Here is a 22,602-nt window from a genome sequence, read left to right on the forward strand (position 1 = left end):
TTGGATGTGGATTGGATTTGGATTGGATTTCGAATGGATTTGGATTGGATGTGGATTGGATTTGGATTGGATTTGGATTGGATTTGGATTGGATTTGGATTGGATTTGGATTGGATCTGGATTGGATTGGATTTGGATTGGATTTGGATTGGTTTTGGATTGGATTTGGATTGGATTTGAATTGCATTTGGATGGGATTTGGATTGGATTTGGATTGGATTTGGTTTGGATTTGGTTTGGATTTGGATTGGGTTTGGATTGGATTTGGATTGGATTTGGATTGGATTTGGATTGGATTTGGATTGGATTTGGATTGGACTTGGATTTGGATTGGATTTGGATTGGATTTGGATTGGATTTGGATTGGATTTGGACAGGATTTGGATTGGATTTCGAATGGATTTGCGTGTGATTGGATTTGTGTAGAATGTGGATTGGATTTGGGTTAGATTGGTTTAGTTAATGGTTTAGTAAATCAATAGAATTATCTGAGCAGTTTAAGGACAGCGTCAATGGTTTAGAGCCACAGATAAGTTAGCTGTTATTGATATATAAACAACGGCGCCGGTATGAAATAAAGAATACAATTTATTTCATGTTTTCGTATTAACAGCTCCAAAAAAAATTTCCTAACCAAAAAAACATTAACAGCTCAAAAAAAAAAATTTCCTAACCGAAAAAAAAGAGTAGAGACGGTGAATATTGTGGGGAATAAAGTGAGTCTGAAAAATGCATTTATATTTGTTGGTTACATTGATGGATAAAGTGGAACGTATTTCTTATTTCATGATAAAAGTAATGAAATAAACTAAAATATTTTAAAATGGCATTAATAGAAAAATGATAACGAATTTGAAATTCAATCGTAGTTGGCATTTGAAATGCCAGCATACTAAGAAGCTAATGAGAAGAAATTTGAAATTCAATCTCAGTAGGCTGACAGGAATTCTAGATGATTCGAACAGTGAAAATAAACGATGATTCAGTGTTATGTTTTTGAGGCGTGAACATGCGAATTATCCTTCGGTGTTCCGCGCTTGTTTTCGTTAGTAAAAGGCAAATCGGAAGACGGATTTGCTTGGCTACGACACTGTGCATATTGAAAGGAGGCATCCGAACCTCTTGAAAGAAGTCCTCAAATCCTCTTAAAAGGAATCCTTCGAGCCTCTTGAAAGAGGCTTTCGTGCCTCTTGAAACGATGTTTCCAAGATGCTTGGAAGGAGGCTTCCTAGAAGCGTAGAATGGTGCCTCCTTCAATAATCTTGCAACGAAGCAACTGAGAAAGTTCCCTAATTCCCGGAGGAATCATTGGTGGTTTACAAAAGAAATCGTTTGTGGACCGGAGGAATGTTTCCCGAATTTCCGGAAGAATCGTTAGCAAATTGCCAGAGGAATCGTTCGCGAATTTCCGAAAGAATCGTTCCCTAATTCCCGGATGATTCGGTCGTAAATTCCTGGAGGAATAATTTGTGTATTGTGTGACAATATTGTGACAATGACGGAACCGCTGGCTGGGTGGTGAAGGTGCCTGCATCTTAATCCTATTTGGGTACTACATATTGTAGGACAAATCTTTCACGGATTGCCAACGGAATCGCTTCTTATTGTCGGTGGAATCGTTCGTGAATTGCCGGAAAAAATGTTTCCGATTTGATGGAGGAATATCTCGTAAATTTCCAGAGGAATCGCTCTAATTGCCGGGGGAATCGTTTGCGGATCGTCGGAGGATTTTTTTTTCCAAATTCCCGGAGGAACCGTTTTCAAATTTCAGGGTGAACCTTTGTTCAATTTCCGGAGTAATCGTTTGCGAATTTCCGGAGGAATCGTTTGTGAATTTCCTGAAGAATATTCCACGGATTTCCGAAGAATCGTTCACGGATTCCGGAGGAATCGTCCGCGGATTACCGGAGGAATGGTTCGTAATGAATAGTTGGCGGATTACTGGAACAAAACATTCCGTCAACGATTTTTCTGCCAATCCTCGAACGATTTCTCCCGATATTTCTTCCGCGATCCGCAACCAATTCCTCCGGCACTCTTCTAATGGTTCTTCCGGCAATCCGGGAGCGATTCTATAGGCAGCAGAGAGATAATTCCGAGGATGGTTCCTCCGGAATACTTGCATGTTGATCATCTGACATCTGCTGCAGCAGCGCATGCAAAGATTTTGCATCGTTCTATCCATCCCTAAACATCTTTGCATCTCTTCGAAAAAAGAACAGCGTTAGAGGCCCCACACACGATCCGACATATTCTACAACTTTGACTCCACCCCCAGGAAATTTGGCTCGGTCGGAGTAAAGTCGGAACGTCTGTGACTGGTTGGATAGTACAACTTGCCCACAGACGGTCCTTACTCCAACCGAACTTTATTCCAACCGAACCAAATTTCCTGGGGGCGGAGTCAAAGTTGTACAACTTGTCGGAGCGTATATGGGGCCCCTAATGGGCCCCACACACGCTCCGATGTGTTGTACAACTTTGGCTCCGCCCCCAGGAAATTTGGTTGAGTCGGAGTAAAGTCGGATCGTCTGTGGGCAAGTTTGGGTTTACCAACTGTTCGTCAGACGGTTGTACAAACCAAATTAGTCGCACAAACTTGGGGGCGGAGTCAAAGTTGTACAACATGTCGGAGCGTGTGTGGGGCCCCTTAGAATGCTATCAGAAATCAAGAAAAGGTATGAACAACAAAAACATGAAAATTACTGCTATTGGCCACGTCCATCTTCACCGTAAAGGGCAGTATCGACTTAAAAAGTAGAGAGGTTACGGAATTTTGTTCAATATTACCAAGAGGAATTTTGACAACTGATCTGCATGGAGCAAATTGTCACTTTTACTTACGGAATAATCGAGCAGAATATTTTTCCGAAAGTAAAGTGACAGCTCCCATTACTTTGCGTGGGAATCGTGGGAATGCCAATTTTGTTTTTTGTTCTTTTAATGTGGATACTGTTGTGAGAATTTTGTTTTGATTCTTTACTTTTTCGATTCAGTGAACGGAATTTAACATGTGATTGAGATAGAAGAAGAAATTTCTTTTGAACACGATACCAACCTTAAGGAAGGAGAGGATGGAAGCAAAGAGGCCAGTGACTACGACACTCTCATAAGTACCACAGAGTTGGAAATGAATCGGAAATATTCTCACGATTTTAACAACACACTTGGAACTTCTTTGGTGCATATTTCCCAAATTTTATATAATGCTACCAGATTCACATTTGATTTTGTTGTTAATAATAGTAGGTAAAAATGATTTTAAGCTTTGAACTTTTCTACAATAGTGACTCTATACCCAGCAATTCCAATAAGACATCGATGAAAAATGATTCGATATCTGTCAAAAGTAATCTTGCTCTGTGAGCAGGGTTATTCGATAATTATTCAAATGTCACTTTTAAGTTTAATTTCAGTTTAATGCTCCAAATGAAACAGACCCTAAGAAGTAAAGAGCCCCGCATATAGGATACGCTTGCGTTGCGTTTCGACAGTTTTCCCATGATGGTAAATGTGTAAAACGCAACGCAAACGTATCCTATGTGCGTTGCTCTTGTGGGACATAGACCAGGATACGTGTGGCGACTGAAGGTTTGATTGCGTAATTTCAGGACGGACATGGTTGGGATTTAGGCTTGAGCTGATACAGCACCATCGAATGAAAGATGTAAGCTAGCTGGTAGAAAAAGATAGCATAAAAAGTGTGCAACATCATTGGAAGAGCCACAGCTTTCCGCGGGATTTTTCTTTCAGGGTCTGTCTCATTAGAGAATTAAATTGAAATTAAACTTAGGGTCTGTCTCATTTGGAGAATTAAACTTAAAAGTGACAGTTTGAAAATTAAAACATCACCCCGTTATAAGAATGGCTTGTGCTACCCAGCAATTCCAATAGGACATCGATGGAAAATGATTCGATATCTGTCAAAAGTAATCTTGCTTTGCGAGCAGGGTTATTTGATAATTATTGAAATGTCACTTTTAAGTTTAATTTCAGTTTAATTCTCCAAATGAGACAGACCCTTAAAAGTGACATTTCAATTATTATCGAGTAACCCTGCTCGCAGAGCAAGATTGTTTTTGACAGATATCGAATCTATTTTCATTGATGTCTTATTGGAATTTCTGGGTAGCACCAGCCATTCTTATGACCGCTCCATGATGAAATTTAATAATTCAGTAAGGGCCAATTTCTTCACCTTCGCTTAACTCTTAAACGGTGCTTACCCATACGTTTAAACCTGGCTTAAGGCTTAAGCGGAGGTTAAGAAATCGACCCTAAATCACACTATTTCGTCTGAATTCAATATTTTCCACACCGATCAATCTACAGATTTGGTATGGTTCGCTCAATAATAGAATTTAATAAGTTAATTTAATAAGATCAATCACTCTATTTCGTCTGATTTCATCACACATTATTCAAAACGAAATTAACCTATTAGGTATTTATTCGATTTAGTAGATATTAGTCTAATGTGACCAGCAAGCGTCCTATCTGGATTGCGTCACTGGCTTAAAAATGGATCTTCCAAAAGTGCGTTTCGCATAGATAAATATAAACAAATATTTGTAAAGCTGTATGAATTTGTAAAACGAAGGTGAAAAATGCAGCGTCCCGCGAAACGCGGGACGTCTGGTCACATTATATTAGTCTACCGATTTCGTTTAAGGTCACTCCTGACGGAATCCAAGTTTAAAAGTGCTCGCGTTTTCAGGGGCACACCACTCGATAGGGAAGCAACGCACAACTGTCATTTTTATTATTTCAGCTAGAGTCCTATAAGAAGAGTAACGCCATGTGGCACGTTTGACAGGTCTCCTGCTCGTTTGGAACGCGCATTCGTATGGAACTGACAGACGATTCTGTTCCAATTCTGACACTTGACGACACTGTTATTATAGTCACTGTAATTTCAGCTATGCTGCGACGCAGCAAAGCTAAGTCAACAAAAATGACAGTTGTCCGCCGCCTCTGAATCGAGTGGTGTGCCCCCGGAAACGCGAGCACTTTTAAACTTGGATTCCGTCAGGAGTGACCTTAACGTCGCGTCGGATGGCTCCCCTGTAAAAATCCCATAAGGCTCGGTGAAACAATCTATAAATTCGTCGGGACCATCATCGGTCGATCGTACCGACGAGAACCGATTTAGTCTGGGGGAAAGTCGGGAGGATTTTGTATGGGGCGGGGTGATTTTTTTAAATTTTCGAACTGTCACTTTTAAGTTTAATTCTCAAAATGAGACAGATCTCAGCAGTATATTATATTCTAACTAAAAAGCATAACACATCATAATAGGGAAATTATCTTTTTTTTAAATTCAATTCGCGAAGTCGAAGCAAATTCTGCTCTTCCCTCCTATGGGAAATCACATTGCTATCTGTCAGAGTTTGAGTGAAACATGGCTGCCATTTCCTCCTCTCTGTTGCTCTACTGTAAAAACCCATAAAGAACTGTCATTGTTTGTGTGAAGAGTTTTGCTTCGACTTCGCGAATAGTGAGAAATTTCAATGCTAAATAACCTTTTATTCAGTAAATTAGTATAGGGCACTGCACGGACTGCTTTGTCTCTTTTTCGCTGCAAAGAAATCTGAAAACAACAAGGCCAGTAAACGTCAAATTTCATGAAGAACGAAAGAGAAAGAGATTCTTCCGTGCAGTGCCCTATAGGGCACTGCACGGAAACATCTCTTTCTCTTTTGTTCCTCATAAATTTTGACGTTTACTGGCCTTGTTGTTTTCAAATTTCTTTGCAGCGAGAAAGAGACAAAGCATTCCGTGCAGTGCCCTTTACTCAAATCAGTACTTTTAACCGACTGCTCAGTAATGGTTACCTTTATGCTCAGTAAAATTTGACATTTCTCCTTCGAGTGCGCATCAGACCCGAATATTATTTACTGAGATGGCTACGGAGAGCTCAGCTGTTGAGAAATTGGCAATTCGTATTTACAGTAAATGAATTTAAGTATTTATGAAGAAGCCACAGATGGTGCGCACTCAGTGCTAGCACGACCGCTCGTGGGTTAAACAATTGTATACCTTCACTTTAACCACTTCTTTCAAATGAAATTGTCTTACCTCACAGGGAACATTTCCTCTGAGACCTCCCGCAGCAAATTTCACAAAGCTCCGAACATGAACTATACACCTTTATTCTTACCGGAAAGTTATCAAACCAGCTTTGCTTTCTTTCGTTTTAGTAGAAAATGTTTATCCGGGAACAGGCACGAACCACCATGAGGCAAAATTTGCCTTTGATTTTGCGAGTACCCGAGATGGCAGCCATTTTCCAGCTTGCTTCAAGCGTGCCCTATGAGCGAGCAGTTGTCAAATCGTCGAAATACGTACAAATCTTCACAGAAAGCTTCACAGTAACGCGTAAAATCGCTCTTGATTGCTCTCCTGCCGTCAGTCGGTGCTGAGAGTTGAACGCGTGTGGTTGAATTTAGGTCTGCGCTAGTTTGCCAGCTGATTTTGTGTTGATTTGCAGTTGAATTTGATGGCTGAGGTGAAAATAAAAGAACGGAAAACAACTTAGGACGTTAAAAGGTTAGTCGGTTGGACTGGGCAGTGAATTAACTGGTTAGTTCGTGTCACAGTGTGTATTTCAGGACAGTGAAATTGGCACCAACGGGGAGCGCCAAACAGAACCATCGTGGTGCAAAGGACAGTGCTTGTGGACTAGCGAAGTACTGTTGTGTGCAGTGAGCGGGTTAGGTAGAGGTAGTGCGACGAAGTCTGTTTCAGTTCTTTTTTCATCTTGCCTTGTGCAAAAAAGAGAAGCGGACTTCAGAGGAGGTTTCTCCTGCATATGCATCAGCAGTGGGGCACTAGCACTAATACAGGTACTTCGCAATTTTTGGACCGCTGTTTTTGTTACAGCTTTTAATGTTTATTGTAGTCGTAGAAATAATTTAAAAAAATTGCTATTTGTTGGTCGCATTGTTACTATAGTAATATATATTAGTATACTAATAGGAAGGGCTATTAGTTCAAAGATTTCACTCGAAAGGTGAACTTATTATAGGGGCCCTCCTTAGCCGTGCGGTAAGATGCGCGGCTACAAAGCAAAGACCATGCTGAGGGTGGCTGGGTTCGATTCCCGGTGCCGGTCTAGACAATTTTCGGTTTGGAAATTATCTCGACTTCCCTGGGCATAAAAGTTTTATCGTGTTAGCCTCATGATATACGAATGCAGAAATAGTAACTTAGAAACCTCGCAGTTAATAACTGTGAAAGTGCTTAATGAACACTGCGAGGCGGCAATGTCCCAGTAGGGGAGGTAATGCCATTGAAGAAGAAGAAGAAAACTGAACAAAATCAGTCGATTTTCACGCGGTTTTTGGGATCTACGCTTTTTCAATGCGGATTTTAAGATTTAAGCCCCAAACGCAATTCAGCGGAACGGCGACGGAAAGCGAAAATTTGTCAAAAAATAACTGCACAACTGCACCTAACTGTCTAATCTGTCCTTTCCGTTGCCGTTCCGCTGTATTGCGTGGGGGTCTTTACGCTTTTTTGATTCTCGCGTGACGTGTTTCCCGCGCTAAAGCCGAATTCAGTGTAATTCGCAATTAAAGGTATATAGATATCGGTATTAGAGCACGCTTTTGCTTAACATGTTTTGATGTTAACACAGGGAAGATATTTTGACTGGGGTTTCCTTTGTTCTCATTTCCAAACATGTTTGGATTTAGATTTGGATTTTGCAATAACATTGCACTCCCAATTTTACGTGATGTGTTACGACATTGTTCTCTCAACCTTACGTGGTGTGTCGGGGTATAAAATTTAGCATGGCCAAATTGCCAGCTGTAGGCAAATTCTACCCCAACGAATGCATTCCCTAAAATCCAACTCACTCCATTACACTTATGCTGCTGAGTCGGGTCATCTCGTTTAGTAAGTACTTCTTTAACATTCTCCTCCCTAATTACTACATAGTTCACAATGCTATGCTATGCTTATAACCGATCCTAGTCAGTAAAATATAGTTCGACTAGCGACAATTTCTTGTTGTGGTTTAAAACCCATTTTTAGGTTTTTTTTGTGGTTTACGGTAAATGTCCACAGAATTTAGTAAAAACTGTGAGTTTGGATTCGGAAAAAAACTTATATTTCTATTCATGGAAATTTGAAACTAATAAAAAGGTTCATAAAATCATGCTATACTTGTAGTCACAAGAAACAGTGCAAGAAAGAACAACAGTCACACAGCGTACGGGAGAGCAAGAGTGGGAATCTCAAAAGCACTGGGAGAGTATTTTGAACGCGCGCGTGCCTAACCACGAGAGAGCGACGTGCGATGTGAATCTTCGTGCGTGTCGCGTTCCGCCAATCAACAACACTCTGAGGGTTTGAGAAGGAAGAGAAACAGGTGAGTGTTGTTGGTTTGTTTGTTTACATCTTTTGTGGTTCGGCCGCCCGCCCATCAGCAGAGGTTGATTGATATCTTGGAACAAAGTTTGTTACAGTCTGGTTACAGCACACCAATCTAATCTGCACTTCTGCAGTGACAGAAACACATCTTGCATTTTGGACCATTCGCGAATTACGTAACGCTTTAAGAAATATATCAGGGTCAATCAAAACTTTTACAACTTTCAAAAACCTACAAAGACCTTAAGAGGGGGTGGGTTGTTGAAAACGTTAAAATTAATAAATTTTATACGTGAATTTCAATTTAGGTCCGTTAGTGTCATTCAGATATACAGCAAACTGTATAGATACAGTAATATCCCGATTTTATCACCCCCTGGTGAATTTTGGGGTGATAAAATAGGAAATGTGACAAAATTGGAAATTTTTTATTTTAATTTTTTTTCATTCATTTCAGAAATATGTTCATTATTTAGAATCCGTGTAAACCTTGGAAATGCAAAATACAGTCATACCTCTATATAACGTAACTTTTACCTCGATATAAAGTAACTTGTTTTTGCCCCTATTTTTGGAAGTTTTAATTATAAACATAATTTTTTAATTTTTTTTTTTAGCAATCATGGATTTTTTAGAAGTTTTAACCACTATAAGTTTTACCCTTGAAAGGCCGGGACGACACTCACTTTGCTCACATTGCTCGTTCTCAGTAATGCGCTGACCGATTTTCATAACCTCGGGCTTTTCTAAAAGGGGAATAGTGTGGCTTCCTAGGCGGGACCTAGGTACCGCCCGCTAGACCCCTCCCTGCGTTCATGAACTTCAGAGCTGTGTTATTTTTCGTTATTATGGTCATTTTTTTCAGTAATCAAAAATCAAGTTCTGGCTTCACAAAAAAGAAGTGGATGCATGAAATATATGATCTAGAAGTGAATTTGAACGTTTCCCGTCTGTAATTACCGATATTGGAAGCCATATATTTCCTATCTAAGAGGTATGGTCATATTTCTTGAAACATTGCAACATGATATATCATCATCATCATGATATTACGCTTCTTCGTGATTATAAATATGATGATCTGAACTCAAGAACGTTTCGGAAGGCCTTGCATGCATTGAAATGCTCAATAATACGTCTTACATATCTTGACATGCATCTAAGGGTTTGTTAAGAAGATTATGATTAAGGTCGGGGACATTTTGGAGGCCGTTGCTGCGCATTAGACCTCTTCATGTTTTCAAAAAGTATCAAAAATTCAACCGGTCAGCTCAAAATCACAATTCTTATGTTAAAATAAGTCTCCTGTCAAATTTTCAGCTAATTCGGATAACATTTTAAGGTGGCTCAACGTGCAAATTTATGACATAGGGGAACGGTTTTGCACTTCATCCCATAGCTCCTATTTCCATCCCATCCAAAACAAAGCAATAAAAGGGAATTTGGTTTGTTTCTTATTTTTGTGATTTTTTTCACCAGAGCACGCTTGTTAGCAAAAGGAAGCGACGAGATTGGTGCTGTATTTCTTTGTTTTGCGATGAGATGAATATATGTTCAGTGAGATGGAAAACGGAACCCCCTATGTTCAGCTTCTGATTTTTAAGAATTTAACGGTAAATCGTACATTAGCAATTATATTACTTAAAAGTTCACGGAAAAAAGAGGAATAAAAATATAATAAATAAGCCATGATTTGTAATAAATTTAAGAATTTTGTACAACAACGGTAACCTCGATATAACGTAACAAAAAAATTTGCTTCGATATAACGTAACCTCGATATAATGTAACGAAAATAAAAATTGAGTTACGTTATATCGAGGTATGACTGATATAACTTGAGTTACGTTATATCGAGGTATCTCTTAGATTTATTTATTTATTTATTTATTTATTTATTTAAGGCCTACATCAACAGACTACTTATGTCCTAATGATGGTAATAAAAAAAAGATATAAGTATACATATCGTCAAAAACTTTTAAAAAAATGGACACAAACACTAAAACAGCTATCTATTGCGAAGTGAAAAATTCTTTGAATCTTCGACGCAGTGTCTGACGAGGCAGGTTGAAGTCGAATATTGTAGAAACCCTGTTGAATATACGTTGTAATCCTTCAATACTACCGTTCATACTGTAGTTAGTCCGACGAAATGGCATTCTTAGCATAGCGTTATTGCGAAGTGTTCTCGGCTGTACGTTAATATTAATCTGTTCCAAAATGTCACTACAATCTATTCGGCCTTGCAAAACGTCTGCAACAAGTACAGCTCGAGCGGTGTTACGGCGTTCTCTTAGCGGCTCCAGATCGATAAGCCGACAGCGGCTTTCATAACTTGGCAGGCGTAATGGATCTCTCCACGGTAGTCTACGCAGAGCAAATCGTAGGAAGCGTCGTTGCACGGACTCAATTCGTTCGGCACCGTTCGTATAATTGGGATTCCAAACGGCGGAGCAATACTCCAGTATCGACCGCACCAGTGAGCAATACAAAGACTTTAGACAGTAAATGTCAGAAAATTCTTTACCCATCCGAAAGATGAAGCCCAGGGTTTTGGAAGCCTTACCTACAACGTATGAGATATGCATTTTGTACGTCAGCTGGGAATCCAAAATTACGCCCAAGTCTTTGACATGACTCAGACGTTCTATGCTGGTATTCAAAAGCGTGTAGTCGAATCTAACGGGATTTTTAATCCGAGAAAAAGTGATCATCGAGCATTTTGCCGGATTGACTATCATACGGTTGACGTTACACCAATTGGCAAAGGATTCTAACTGACGTTGAAGGAAATAGCAATCTTCGATGGATTGGATTTGCAAGAACATTTTCAGGTCATCAGCATACGATAGGCGGGGAACTTCGAGTACAAAATTCACGTCATTGAAATATAGTAGGAAGACTAACGGACCCAAATGACTTCCTTGGGGTATTCCCAATGTTGCCACGAAGGAATCAGATCTGCAGTCGCCGATAGCAACCGTTAGTTGGCGGCCGGATAGATATGATCGGAACCATTCCAATAGAGTGCCATTTACTCCTAACTTGTCTAATTTGGCGATAGCGATGCAGTGGTTTAACTTTCAAAAGCAGCTGACAGATCTGTGTAGATGACATCTGTTTGAGCTCTTTTCGTCATGCTGTTCGTGATGAAAGATGTAAGGCACAATAAATTAGTACTAGTGGAGCGACCGGCTATGAATCCATGCTGAGTTTCAGACAGATACTGCTTGCTGTGAGAAAGCAGAGGATCCATCACAACGAGTTCGAACAGTTTTGATATTGCACTCAGCGAAGTTATTCCTCGATAATTGTCCACGTCACGTTTGTTCCCTTTCTTGTGCACAGGAAACATTTGTGCAATCTTCCAACATGAAGGAAAGATGCCACTGGATAAGGAAAGCCGAAACAGGAGGAGCAACGGATACTGCAAACTGGAAATGTGTCTTTTCAGGAAATTGGATGGAATACCATCGGGACCAGGTTTGATTGATGACTTTAGTTTTGATGCAGCAGAGGAGATCATTTCTTCGCTGATGTCGATAACACCTAGTACATGGCCATATAGGGGAACTGACGTAGTGATCCTTTAAGGAAAACGTGCGGTATTTAGTTTATTTCCTTAAGGCGGCTCTCTTGGCAGTTTTAAGTTTTCTTAATACCCGAGTGTACCAGGACGGATGAGAGCTATTCTTGTGTACTTTTTTGGGAACATGTCGGTCAATAACGTATGCCAAGATATGCGAGAAAGTCGACGCAGCATTTTCGACATTATCGGCAAGTATAGCGTCCCAAGGCATATCAGATAGTACGTCGACAATGCTTTGATGATCGGCCTTCTGAAAGTTGTATGATACTGAAGCGGAAAATACATAGAACTTGTTGGCCAGGCTCACCGGAATTCGGATAACTGAAGGAGGATGATGAGGGACGAGCTTAACCATGGGAGCTGGAGCTGCGGCGATGAACGGGGCGACATCTTGCTTGCTCACAAAACATAAGTCCAAGCAACGTTGATTCTCATTCGCTACATGATTGATTTGAGATAGCATCGCCGTGCTGTAGTCATCGAGAAGATGCAAAGCACCTGAATGAAATACTGACCGTTGTCTATCGGGATAGAGGAAACCATAGTGAAACGGTCTCCACGAAACATCGGAAAGATTAAAGTCGCCAATGACAAGAAGCTCATCCGCCGCTGCCATACCCTCGACTACGGTGAAGACGGAACGGCAGTGGGTATCTAAGTAGTCAACGTCACGTGTTCTATCTGGAGGTATGTACACGGCACAAAGGAAAATGGCGCTCTTCTTCAATTGGATGGATATCCAGACTTGCTCCAAACATTGCCACGTGAAATTTCCAATTAGCCTTGCCTTCAAACCACGCCGTACAGCAATGATGACACCGCCACCAGTAGATTTCCTACTATTTTCAGGATTTCGGTCACACCGATACGCTTCGTATTCAGTACAAAACACTTGACTCGAGAGTGCGATCATCAAGCCAAGTTTCGATCAGGACAATAACATCGTAGCACTGAGCTGATGTTGCTAGACGATAGCTGTCTACTTATGAGTTGATACCGCCTACGTTTTGGTAGTAAATCAAGAGATCATCGGTGTCGCGATCGATCGACCTGGTTGATGATACTACCGGAGAACTGCTGGAAGTTAGATCCGAATCAGGCAGCGAATGTTCATTGTTGCATAGGTACTTGCCTGGAGTAACGTGCTGGGAGATTTCCAATCCACATCTAAACTCAGGGCCAGGACGACTTGGATGAACTCTGGCAGCAGATGGAGCGACTGAGATAGAGGGACAGGAAAAATCTCCCGAGAAGCTTACTGCGGTGCGTCCTGGACACTCTCCAGAGGCGACTGGCCAGCAAGCGACGATGGGCGAATAGGAGGGCGTGGAGATATGCGAGATACATTGTTCACTAGAATACAGTGCAGCTTTAGGAACAGACCCATTTGAATGTTGTTCATACTTGCCGAACACAGGAGTTCGGAAGACCCCATTTTTAGCCCCAAACGCAGGACCAGGGCGACTGATGAACGCTGGCGGGAACGGCTCGACTGCGTTGGGGGGATCCGGGGCTTCCTCAATGCTAGCGGCAAGCGTGCGTCCCAGTGATGATACAGAAGAGGCACCAACGGGAGTAACGGGAACCAACGGATTGATGGTCAATGTAGCACACAATAAATCCGGATTGTCTATTGTCTCTATGGGGCTGATACTACCGAGAGCGCTGGAAAACGGAGATTGTTCAGGAAGAGCAGTGTTACCTTCATGTGTATACTTGCCTGCAAAGGGAGTGCGGAAGACCCCTTCACCGAGCTCAAACACAGGACCGGAACGGCTGAAGATCGCTGGCAGGAATGGCTGGACTGTGATGAGTCGACTAGGGGCTTCCTCAGTACTGATGGCAAGCGTGCGTCCCGGTAGTGAAGATGATGTAGGTTCGTTGAAATGAGTTAACCTTCTAGATTTATTCCGGATAAGGGTGTCGTAAACTGGGACGAGCCGGCTTCGGGCGAAATCGTGATGGTTGGCGTATTCAGCAGAGGCAAGAACATGTTTTTTGAGCTGTTGTCTTCGAATTCGCGAAATAAAATTCCTTTGGGCCAGGTTTGAGTGTCAAGAGCTGCTTCTCGAAACTTGGGGTCGATTCCGATTTTGTAGGAAACGTAGCTCAGACGACTAGTGTCGATGCCTCGTTTTACAAGAGGAATGACTCTAACAGCTTCCTCACACTTTAAACAATCTTTTACTAGCTTTTCAACAGCTTCCAATTTAGCGCTTGGATGGATACGAGAAAGGTAAACCCAAAACAGTTGAATTGGCTCAGGTACGGTTATTACGCTGGCGTCGGGAACTATTTTCGTGCCACCAAGAAGAGGTTTATGCGATCCTATGTCTTCTTGACGACGTCTTTTGGATGGAGGTTGTCGGGTAGAGCCACTTTGTTGTTGAAGGACCGGAGAAGATGCAGCAATGCCTTTGGTTAGCTGAGCGATTTGTTGACCATGTTTTGTTAGTTCCATCCTGATTTCTTCGTGCGCGGATTCCTGCTTCTCAGTGATAGTGTTAACAACATCACTGAATGACGAAACAGCGGATTTGAATCGAACCATCTTCATAAGTTTCGCACACTCATCACACATCCACATGAGGTTTTGGTTCTCATGGACGATTTTGATAAACGACTTGTTGAGATTTTTATCGGTGCACCTATAGTGTATCATTCTTTCGCAGAAAGCCATGCAAGTAATACCCTCGTCGCCTTAGATGGGAGCAATGCACTCTCCAATAGTCAAGATTTGTCCCGGCCACGTCCTTGCGAATGCTGAGGAAGGGGAAGGATGGTTAGTTGGACACCTACTTAAAAAAGATGCAGAGAACTCTACGACCTCTCATAGGTGCCGCGGGAGGTTTTGGGATTGTGTGGGAGTTTATAACAGTAGGAATTGTTTTGGTAGAACGTGAAACACGGATAGAACTAAGATAGAAATACAAAGTAGGAAAGGGACGAGCCTGGAATTGAACCTACGACCTCCTGCATATAAGGCAGAAGCAGTAGCCATTAGATCACCGAGCTCGTCTTGACCAAAAATGTTACATATGCAGTTTCTCAAACAAATGGTTCAATTCTTCTTGACACACTGGTGCACAATGGTCGGATTCGTCAAATTTCACGACATAATTCGATAACTCGAAAACTATCGGTGCTAGAGTTTTGACGTCTTCAGAAGAAATGATCTACAAAAAAAAATCTATTTTTGGTGTAGGTTGCCATTAGGGTGGCCCTTTTGTGATTTTTTTTTTGTAAATCTATTTTTTTAACCTTCTGAGTTGGGAGATCATATTATTCTACAAAGTTATAGAGAATTTAATTCTAAGCATTTTTGCTTAATAAACATTTATTTTATCTCATATAGGTAATGTTTTATGACAAAATTACTAAATTTAGATAGGGTGGCTCCGAAAAAAATAGTTTTTAGCTTCCACTTTCACCAATTCAAAATATTTTCAAAAACTGTTCAAGCATCGCTTCACGGTCTATGGAAAGCGCATCTTTTGGTTACATAAGATGGTTGATAGCTTCATTTTCAAGCATATTATAAGCGTTTTTTCATGAAAAAGTGATATTTTTCTGAGCATTCTACTTCAGCTAGTAGCAAATATTAGCAAGCATTTCAATCGTATTTTGAAAGTAAACATGCAGCACATAACATATGTGTAACTCGGGTAGCAAAAGTTGTACCCTTGCAACACTTTTTATTTGTTATACGGAACATCGAAACGTCAGAAGATCTAACAAGGGGTCACGCGACTTATATTGTGTATCTGAATATGATTCGCGTTGAAATTATACAAAAGATTTTCCCTAGTGGCGTTGGGTGTTTAGGAGCTGAAATTGTTTTTTTTTATAATTAATTGAAGATTGGGGTAAACAATATTAAAGAAGAAAAGAAAGGAGTTGAAGGTATGTAACTGATTTAATATTGTATTGATATTGATTCGACAAACTCAAACAAAATCCATTCTTACACCGCGCGCGGGCTGTTAACCAGTAAACGATTAGTTTGTTTGGTGTTTGGTTGAAATATTATGTTTTATTCGAAAAGCATATCAAATGCTCATTCATTGTCATGAGCATATTTATTAAGCGCATTTCTCAAACATTTCCCATGTGTGGCGTCTCTCCCAGTGCAGTGGTGTGGCATTGCACCCGAATTTGACTTTTTTTCTAACATGTATGTAACCGACTTTTTGTCTTTCAAAAGTCGTGTAGTTTAGAATTTGTTCTGGTTTCCGCGGATTTGGAATGGAATGGATTCCACGTCGCACGGAAATCGCGCGGATTTGATTTTAATCGATGCGGAGTTGGCGCGGAAAATATTTCAGGATCTCCGTAACAACCCTGAAAATACTATTTTAATGATGTACCAGAAATGCACCATTACTACTAGGGGGATTAATCAGGGTTTCTAAACCTAATACAATCACTTAGATAATATTAATCAATTGACTACTCACCTATCGCTCTTATACTGTACTTTTAATAGCTCGTTTTGTATAAACTGTCTTTCCAGATTGCTAAAAATATCTGCCGTATTGCGCGTTGTTGACAGGACAGAGCATAGATTGGGGTTCGCACGTGAGTAATCATCGCAGATATCAACGTTATCATTGAACAGTGCTGTTAGTGGCTGTCCAATGGAAGGACAAGCTCTGGTTCTCCCCGAACGAAGTGGTGGACGAAGAGATGAAGGTGGAGGTACTGTTGTTGCAGAATTACGCGCTTTCGCTTGCGTAACGGAACGTAGTTCAAACGATGAGCCAAAACGGTTATCCACCGAGAAAAGTCAACCCGGTCCTCCTCAAACACGGTCTCAAAGTGGTGGTAATAATAAGAAGCAACAGAATAAGCATTTCTCGCGGCAACAAAACAAAAGCAAAAAATGGAAATTGAATAAATTTAGACGTAATCAAAAGGATGGCACTGGAGCAAGTGGAAAAAAGAAAGACCAAGCAAAAGGATTGGATTGCGGTTTGACCGGAGACGAAAAACAAAATCAGTTGGGAGTTAATGCAGAGTGCAAACAGCAACAAGGCAAAAACAAACATTCAAATAAGAACAACAACAGTTTGATGTTAGCTAGAACGAAACGTTTGCAATCGGTTTCAAAGTTCTTTCTCCCCGATAAACGACCGAGAAAGGACTGCATCATTCCCCCAACTAAGTTCCTGTTGGGAGGCAATATATCGGATCCGTTGAATTTGAACAGTCTTCAGAATGAATCTGAGAATGCCGTTACTCCGAAATCTTCGCCCATTCCGACTCCTCCCCACTACAAAAACAAAATCGAAGTCATCATTCCGCCAAACATAAATGATCCACTGCATTTATTGGACCCGGTGGATTCGGTCGAGTACGAGATGCAACTATGTTCTCCGATGAAGAAAAAACAGCGCGCTCGTAACAAACGCAAACGCAAATCCAAATCGGAGAAAAACAATCAGAGCTTGGATAGCACCGCTGGAGCTGTTGGATGTCAACTTAGCACAAGTGTCTCCGAAGCTGAAGCGACTACAGCCGAGGAAGCCCAATTGGAGGCCCCAGGGTCTACCGGTAAGAATGCAGAACAAACTCTCGAAGGCAGTAATACTGGAGATCGCGATAAAGCTAAACTGCGCCTGGATTTGGAAATTTGCAGAAAACGTCGGATTAGTGAAAGCACTTGTTCCAGTAAGAACAAAGTGCGCCGGATGGATTCCATGGATAAGATCGTAAGCCCAGTAATTCCGCAGCCAGGGGCTTGGAAGCGTGGACATTGGCCGACAATGCCTGTTGGCGGACGGAATCGTACTCGAACGCAGTCGTGCACTTCGAACAGTGATGAACCACCTGCGAAGCAACCAGTGCTCGAAGGGGAAGAAATCCCTGAAACACCCCAGTCTGCGGAACCAGATCTAGTTAAGCCTAACGAAACTGAACAACCAAAACCATTGGTTAGTGAAAATGAGGCAGAGGGCAAGACCAAGTCTCAGGAAGAAACAAAGTACCACTATGGAAATTACGATCGATACTATGGATATCGTAATCTAAATGAGTTTATTGACGTACGGCTCAAAGTATTCCTACGCAATCCGTATCTGTTTCGCGATAAGGACGTTCTAGACATCGGGTGCAACGTGGGATTAATGACCATTGCGGTTGCAAAAATGCTGCACACTAAAAGCATTACAGGCATCGATATCGACGGAAAATTAATTGCAAAGGCAAGGCGAAATCTAACAACGCATGTCAGAATTACACCGGGACACCTGAAATCGTCCGGTGATACCAAGTTGGGCCCCACCGAGAAAAGGAAACGAAGAATATCAAAGAAGCATTCGGTCGAAGAGAAGAAGCCCTTGATGGAAGGGAACGTCGAAGAACCAGGCGAGAAAAAGCCTGATATCGACCAACCGATTGCTGAAACTGCACCCAAGCCGAGCACATCGGCCAAGAAAGGCGGTCAGCATCCGAACCGTCGGAGGTTTTCTGGCCGATATGCCCATGGGAAACATCACCATATGCACAACCAGCATCATCACCATAACAGGAAGGACCCTAAAAAGGGACACTCGGAGTTTTATCCGATTTCGTTTCCGTTATCGCTGGGTAATCTGGGATCCAAGGCGTGTCTGCTGGATATGGCACCAAAGGACCACAAGTTCCCGAACAATGTTATCTTTAAGACGGTATGATTTAAATCTATATTTTTGCTTTTTCCCGTAAATTAACTGTGATACATATCGATTATTGTATAGATGAATTACGTTCTGAAGGATGAATCGCTGATGAACTACGATACTCAACAGTATGATCTGATTCTCTGTCTGTCGGTTACTAAGTGGATTCACCTGAACTTTGGTGACAACGGACTGAAGATGGCATTCAAACGAATGTTCAATCATTTGCGCCCTGGCGGAAAGCTAATCCTCGAAGCTCAAAACTGGGCGAGTTATAAAAAGAAAAAGAAGCTCACGGTTAGTTTTTTTTATGATAATAAATGTGCGCTCAGTATACATTGATTTTATTTCTAATTTCAGGACACAACTTGTGAGAATTACAAGAATATTGAGTTCTTCCCAAACAAGTTTCACGATTATCTACTGAGCCCCGAAATTGGGTTCAGCCACAGCTATCCCCTCGGCATTCCTCGGCATCTGAGCAAGGGCTTTCGTCGACCGATACAGGTAAAAAAAATATCAACTTAAATAATTCTTTGCAAGAATGTTTCTGGATTTTGACGCATATTTCGTTATAATCGGTCAACATTTGTAAATGGCCATTTGGCATAAGGGCCGTTTGGCGTAATAGTCATTTGGCATAACTAGTATGCGGTGTGAAATTGAGGGTCATCTGGCACAATTTATATTAGTTGATCTATGGCCATTTGGCATAATTTACATCATATTTGTATTGCTATATTACGGTCCAGCGCCAATAATTCGCCTCTGGTGACGCAAAACAGACTTTAAAGCTTTAAAGATTGTACAGTAGCCGTTCGATAACTGCAAAATGTTTACTTTTCAGTTAACGAATGCCGTTCGATAACTGCAACGCATTCTAGACGTCAAACGGTTGTCAATCGACGTCAGATGCAATAAAAGTGCATCTAAATGTGCAGCGCAATGCAGCTGTCATTGAGTCTGACATCAGTTTGAAGTTTAGCGGTCCGATAACTGCAAAACTGTTCCAACTATCGAATTGCAGTTAAAAAGCATTGCAGTTAAAAGACTTGCAGTTATCGAACGTCTACTGTACGACCATTTGCGGTATAAATTCCGCGGTAAATCCATTTCTTGGTGTACTACATCGCGATCATTATCATTTTTTTTCTCAATTCCATTTATTTAAGGCTCACTCGCCGCATCCAGCTTTACAGAGCCGATATCAATTAATGCTACTACTAGTACTAGAACCCTTCCCATTGCGCAGTATCCCATTCTACATTTTGTATCATTTGGCAGTATACCATTCCACAGTTAGTACTATTTCGAGGTGAACCGTTTCGCGGCCAAATGCAAATGCGACTATTCAAAGAAGGCAAAATAAAACATTTGGCCTTATACTTATCACTTTATCGTTTTCACTTCCTGTAATTTACCGTATAATTTAATCTTTGAAATTCGAGCAGTTCTTTGTTTATTTCAATGGATTTTCAAACCGATTATTTGTTGAAAACCATGATAGCAAAGCTCTTATTAAGTTTCCTGTAGTTTACCCTTCTTTATTGCATGTGCAGTTCTTTGACTTTAAGCTTTTCATTTAACAAACACGAACTGTGCAGTTCTTTGACTTTCAGCTTTACATTTAATCATAAACCTTGACGCAATAAGGCTTAAGTGTTAGATTAATGACTTTATATATGGTATTGCATGTGAATTATGCTAAACGGCAGTTAATTTGGAATCATATGTTAATTATGCCAAATGGCCTTTATGCCAATCGGCCCTCATGCCATAGGGAGAAACGGCGAATACGGCAACCACATTATTGCTGTAGACTGTAGAGTGCAAGACGTAATAAAACTATATTTGCGGAATTGATTGATGGACGACGTTTCAAAACCTCAAAAAGTAGTGGACGTCATATTTGATTCATCCCTTACTTTAATTCACTGTTAATTATGCATTCATTGTTTATCTTTGTGTTTGTAACGAAAATTGTAACAATGGCGCACAACATCCTGTAACAAGTAATCAACGAAAGGAGGAGATAGGGTGCTGTATAAATGGTCCTACTCCATGTATGTATTCTCAATTTCTCTAAAAATTCTATCACTCCTTCATTTGAACAGCTTTACGTTAAGGGCGACTTTACTCCAAGTCAGGCTCAATGGAGTGACACATACCACCCGCAGACACCGTATGTCAATCATCACAATATCTACACTGATATTGCCGCCCCTACACAGAATCCCTGCATCTGGGGTTCCACCACGCCGTACCAGCCAAGCTACAGCACCCGTTGTACACCGTCGCACAGTTTTATGGCCACGTCACCGTATTACAATCCGAGGCAAACCGATAGCTACCAGCCCAGCTACGATGCCGGCAATCGTCGCGGTAGCTACTGTTTTGCTTCACCACTTTACTCGACGACCTGGTCACCGCCGTCGGACTTGCGTCATCGTCGGTCCGCCTCCAACACACCAAACTCGGCCAGTATTAGAAGCGCAGAAAACGATGAACAGTACGCACAACAGCAACATCGTCCCCATGTATATCCTCCTATGGAGGTGTTCCCGCTGGAGTCGTCCAGCGTTGGAAGATCGTCAGCACCCGGTTCGGCTAGCGTCCGGCAAACGGACTCGGATTCGGAACCATCCTCCAACTCGGCGTCGCAAACGCCAACGCGATCGCAATACGATGTAGATCAGTCGTCGAACTCCCCCAGTACTACGCACTCACAACCGGACAAGTAGTAAACGGCGGCGTATCCTTGCTTGCTTACAGGTTTTTGTTTTTATTTAACTCGTTGAAAACATGTTCATATGCTGTGATTGGAATGGATTTTTTTTAGTAATCAGCGAATAGTTCACATAATAATCAACAAATGCTTCAAAACTAGTCCGTTTGCTTTGTGAACCTATGTTTCCCGATGTTACAGGGAAAGTGTAGTGCATATATTGAGTTTAGATTAAAAGTTGTACTACATGGAGAACAATGTTTCTAACTGCATCAACAATAATTTGCTTATAAAGATAGGGACCGAAAAAAGTTGTTGTATATAGTTGCTAAGAAGCATCATTTGTTTGTCGATGAATAACGATTAATGATGTGTAATTTACTTTGTTTTTCAGATTTATTTCTATAGACCTTCGAAACTCCCTGCTATACCGCCCAGACCATGTAGGTTATGATGATAAAGCCAGGAGTAAGCGGGACCACACTCACAATGGGATACTTTTTTATGATTTTGCTCCCAGAATCCACATCAAACCGTATGGACGGCTCGGTTGGAAGATGCTCAGCATAAGTATGTCCACTAAGCACTGCGTCATTTTCCTTGGCGGGACACGCTCCATTTGTTGTTGCTTGGTTGGACTGGATATTATTGAAAAATGGAGGAATGTGGCCCAACCAGTTTTCATAACCAAGCTTTTGACATTGGAGTACGAGATGTCGGATTTACTAGCTAAGAACGCACCATGTCGACACTGCGGCATTGATCTTTGCTATACTTATTTGATACTTGATGGGCTACAGCTCTTCGATGAACCTACGCCGAATGGAGTATCCTTCTCCACTGGACTCGATCCTGGACCAATCGCTTCCAGTCGCCATGAACATTGAGCGCCCTCAGCCAACTGCAGAAAGCCATCGTGTACACGGCCTTCCACGAAGCCTGCGGCTTTATCGTTTGAAAACTACGGGACGTAAGCTGGTTACGAAGTCCGTATTGGTCCTATTTGCAACTGCAATACGCCTTTTCACCTCGCGGGTTACATCATTATACACAAATTCTTCTACCACTACCAGCACCACTAATGAACCTACGTTGATTGCCAGCGACTATGTACTACCTTTTGCTGGTATTGATCGTGAGTCTAATCCTCGCTGTCTCCCTGTTAAAAGGTACAAAAGCCTATTGCACGGCACGGCGATCAATCCCGATAATATCGATATCGTCCGCAAATCCAAGAAGCATATGTG

The 22,602-nt window shown here is 41.4% G+C and overlaps 1 protein-coding gene across 2 annotated transcripts; it reads left to right on the forward strand.

The window, feature by feature from the left end:
- The first annotated feature begins 6,392 nt into the window (after positions 1 to 6,392).
- On the forward strand, positions 6,393 to 21,736 carry LOC134222270 (7SK snRNA methylphosphate capping enzyme bin3). Of its 2 annotated transcripts, XM_062701414.1 has the most exons (6): positions 6,398 to 6,549; positions 6,612 to 6,845; positions 16,485 to 18,639; positions 18,709 to 18,927; positions 18,991 to 19,137; positions 20,745 to 21,736. In XM_062701414.1, the coding sequence occupies exons 3-6, from the start codon at positions 16,609 to 16,611 to the stop codon at positions 21,369 to 21,371; spliced, it is 3,024 nt and encodes a 1,007-aa protein (XP_062557398.1). In that variant the 5' UTR covers positions 6,398 to 6,549; positions 6,612 to 6,845; positions 16,485 to 16,608; the 3' UTR covers positions 21,372 to 21,736. The 2 variants fall into 2 exon arrangements, with proteins under 2 accessions (XP_062557397.1, XP_062557398.1); XM_062701413.1 differs by lacking the exon at positions 6,612 to 6,845 and having other exon boundaries at positions 6,393 to 6,549.
- Positions 21,737 to 22,602: the final 866 nt, after the last annotated feature.

Source organism: Armigeres subalbatus, chromosome 3, assembly GCF_024139115.2.
Source record: "Armigeres subalbatus isolate Guangzhou_Male chromosome 3, GZ_Asu_2, whole genome shotgun sequence".
NCBI classification, from domain to species: domain Eukaryota; kingdom Metazoa; phylum Arthropoda; class Insecta; order Diptera; family Culicidae; genus Armigeres; species Armigeres subalbatus.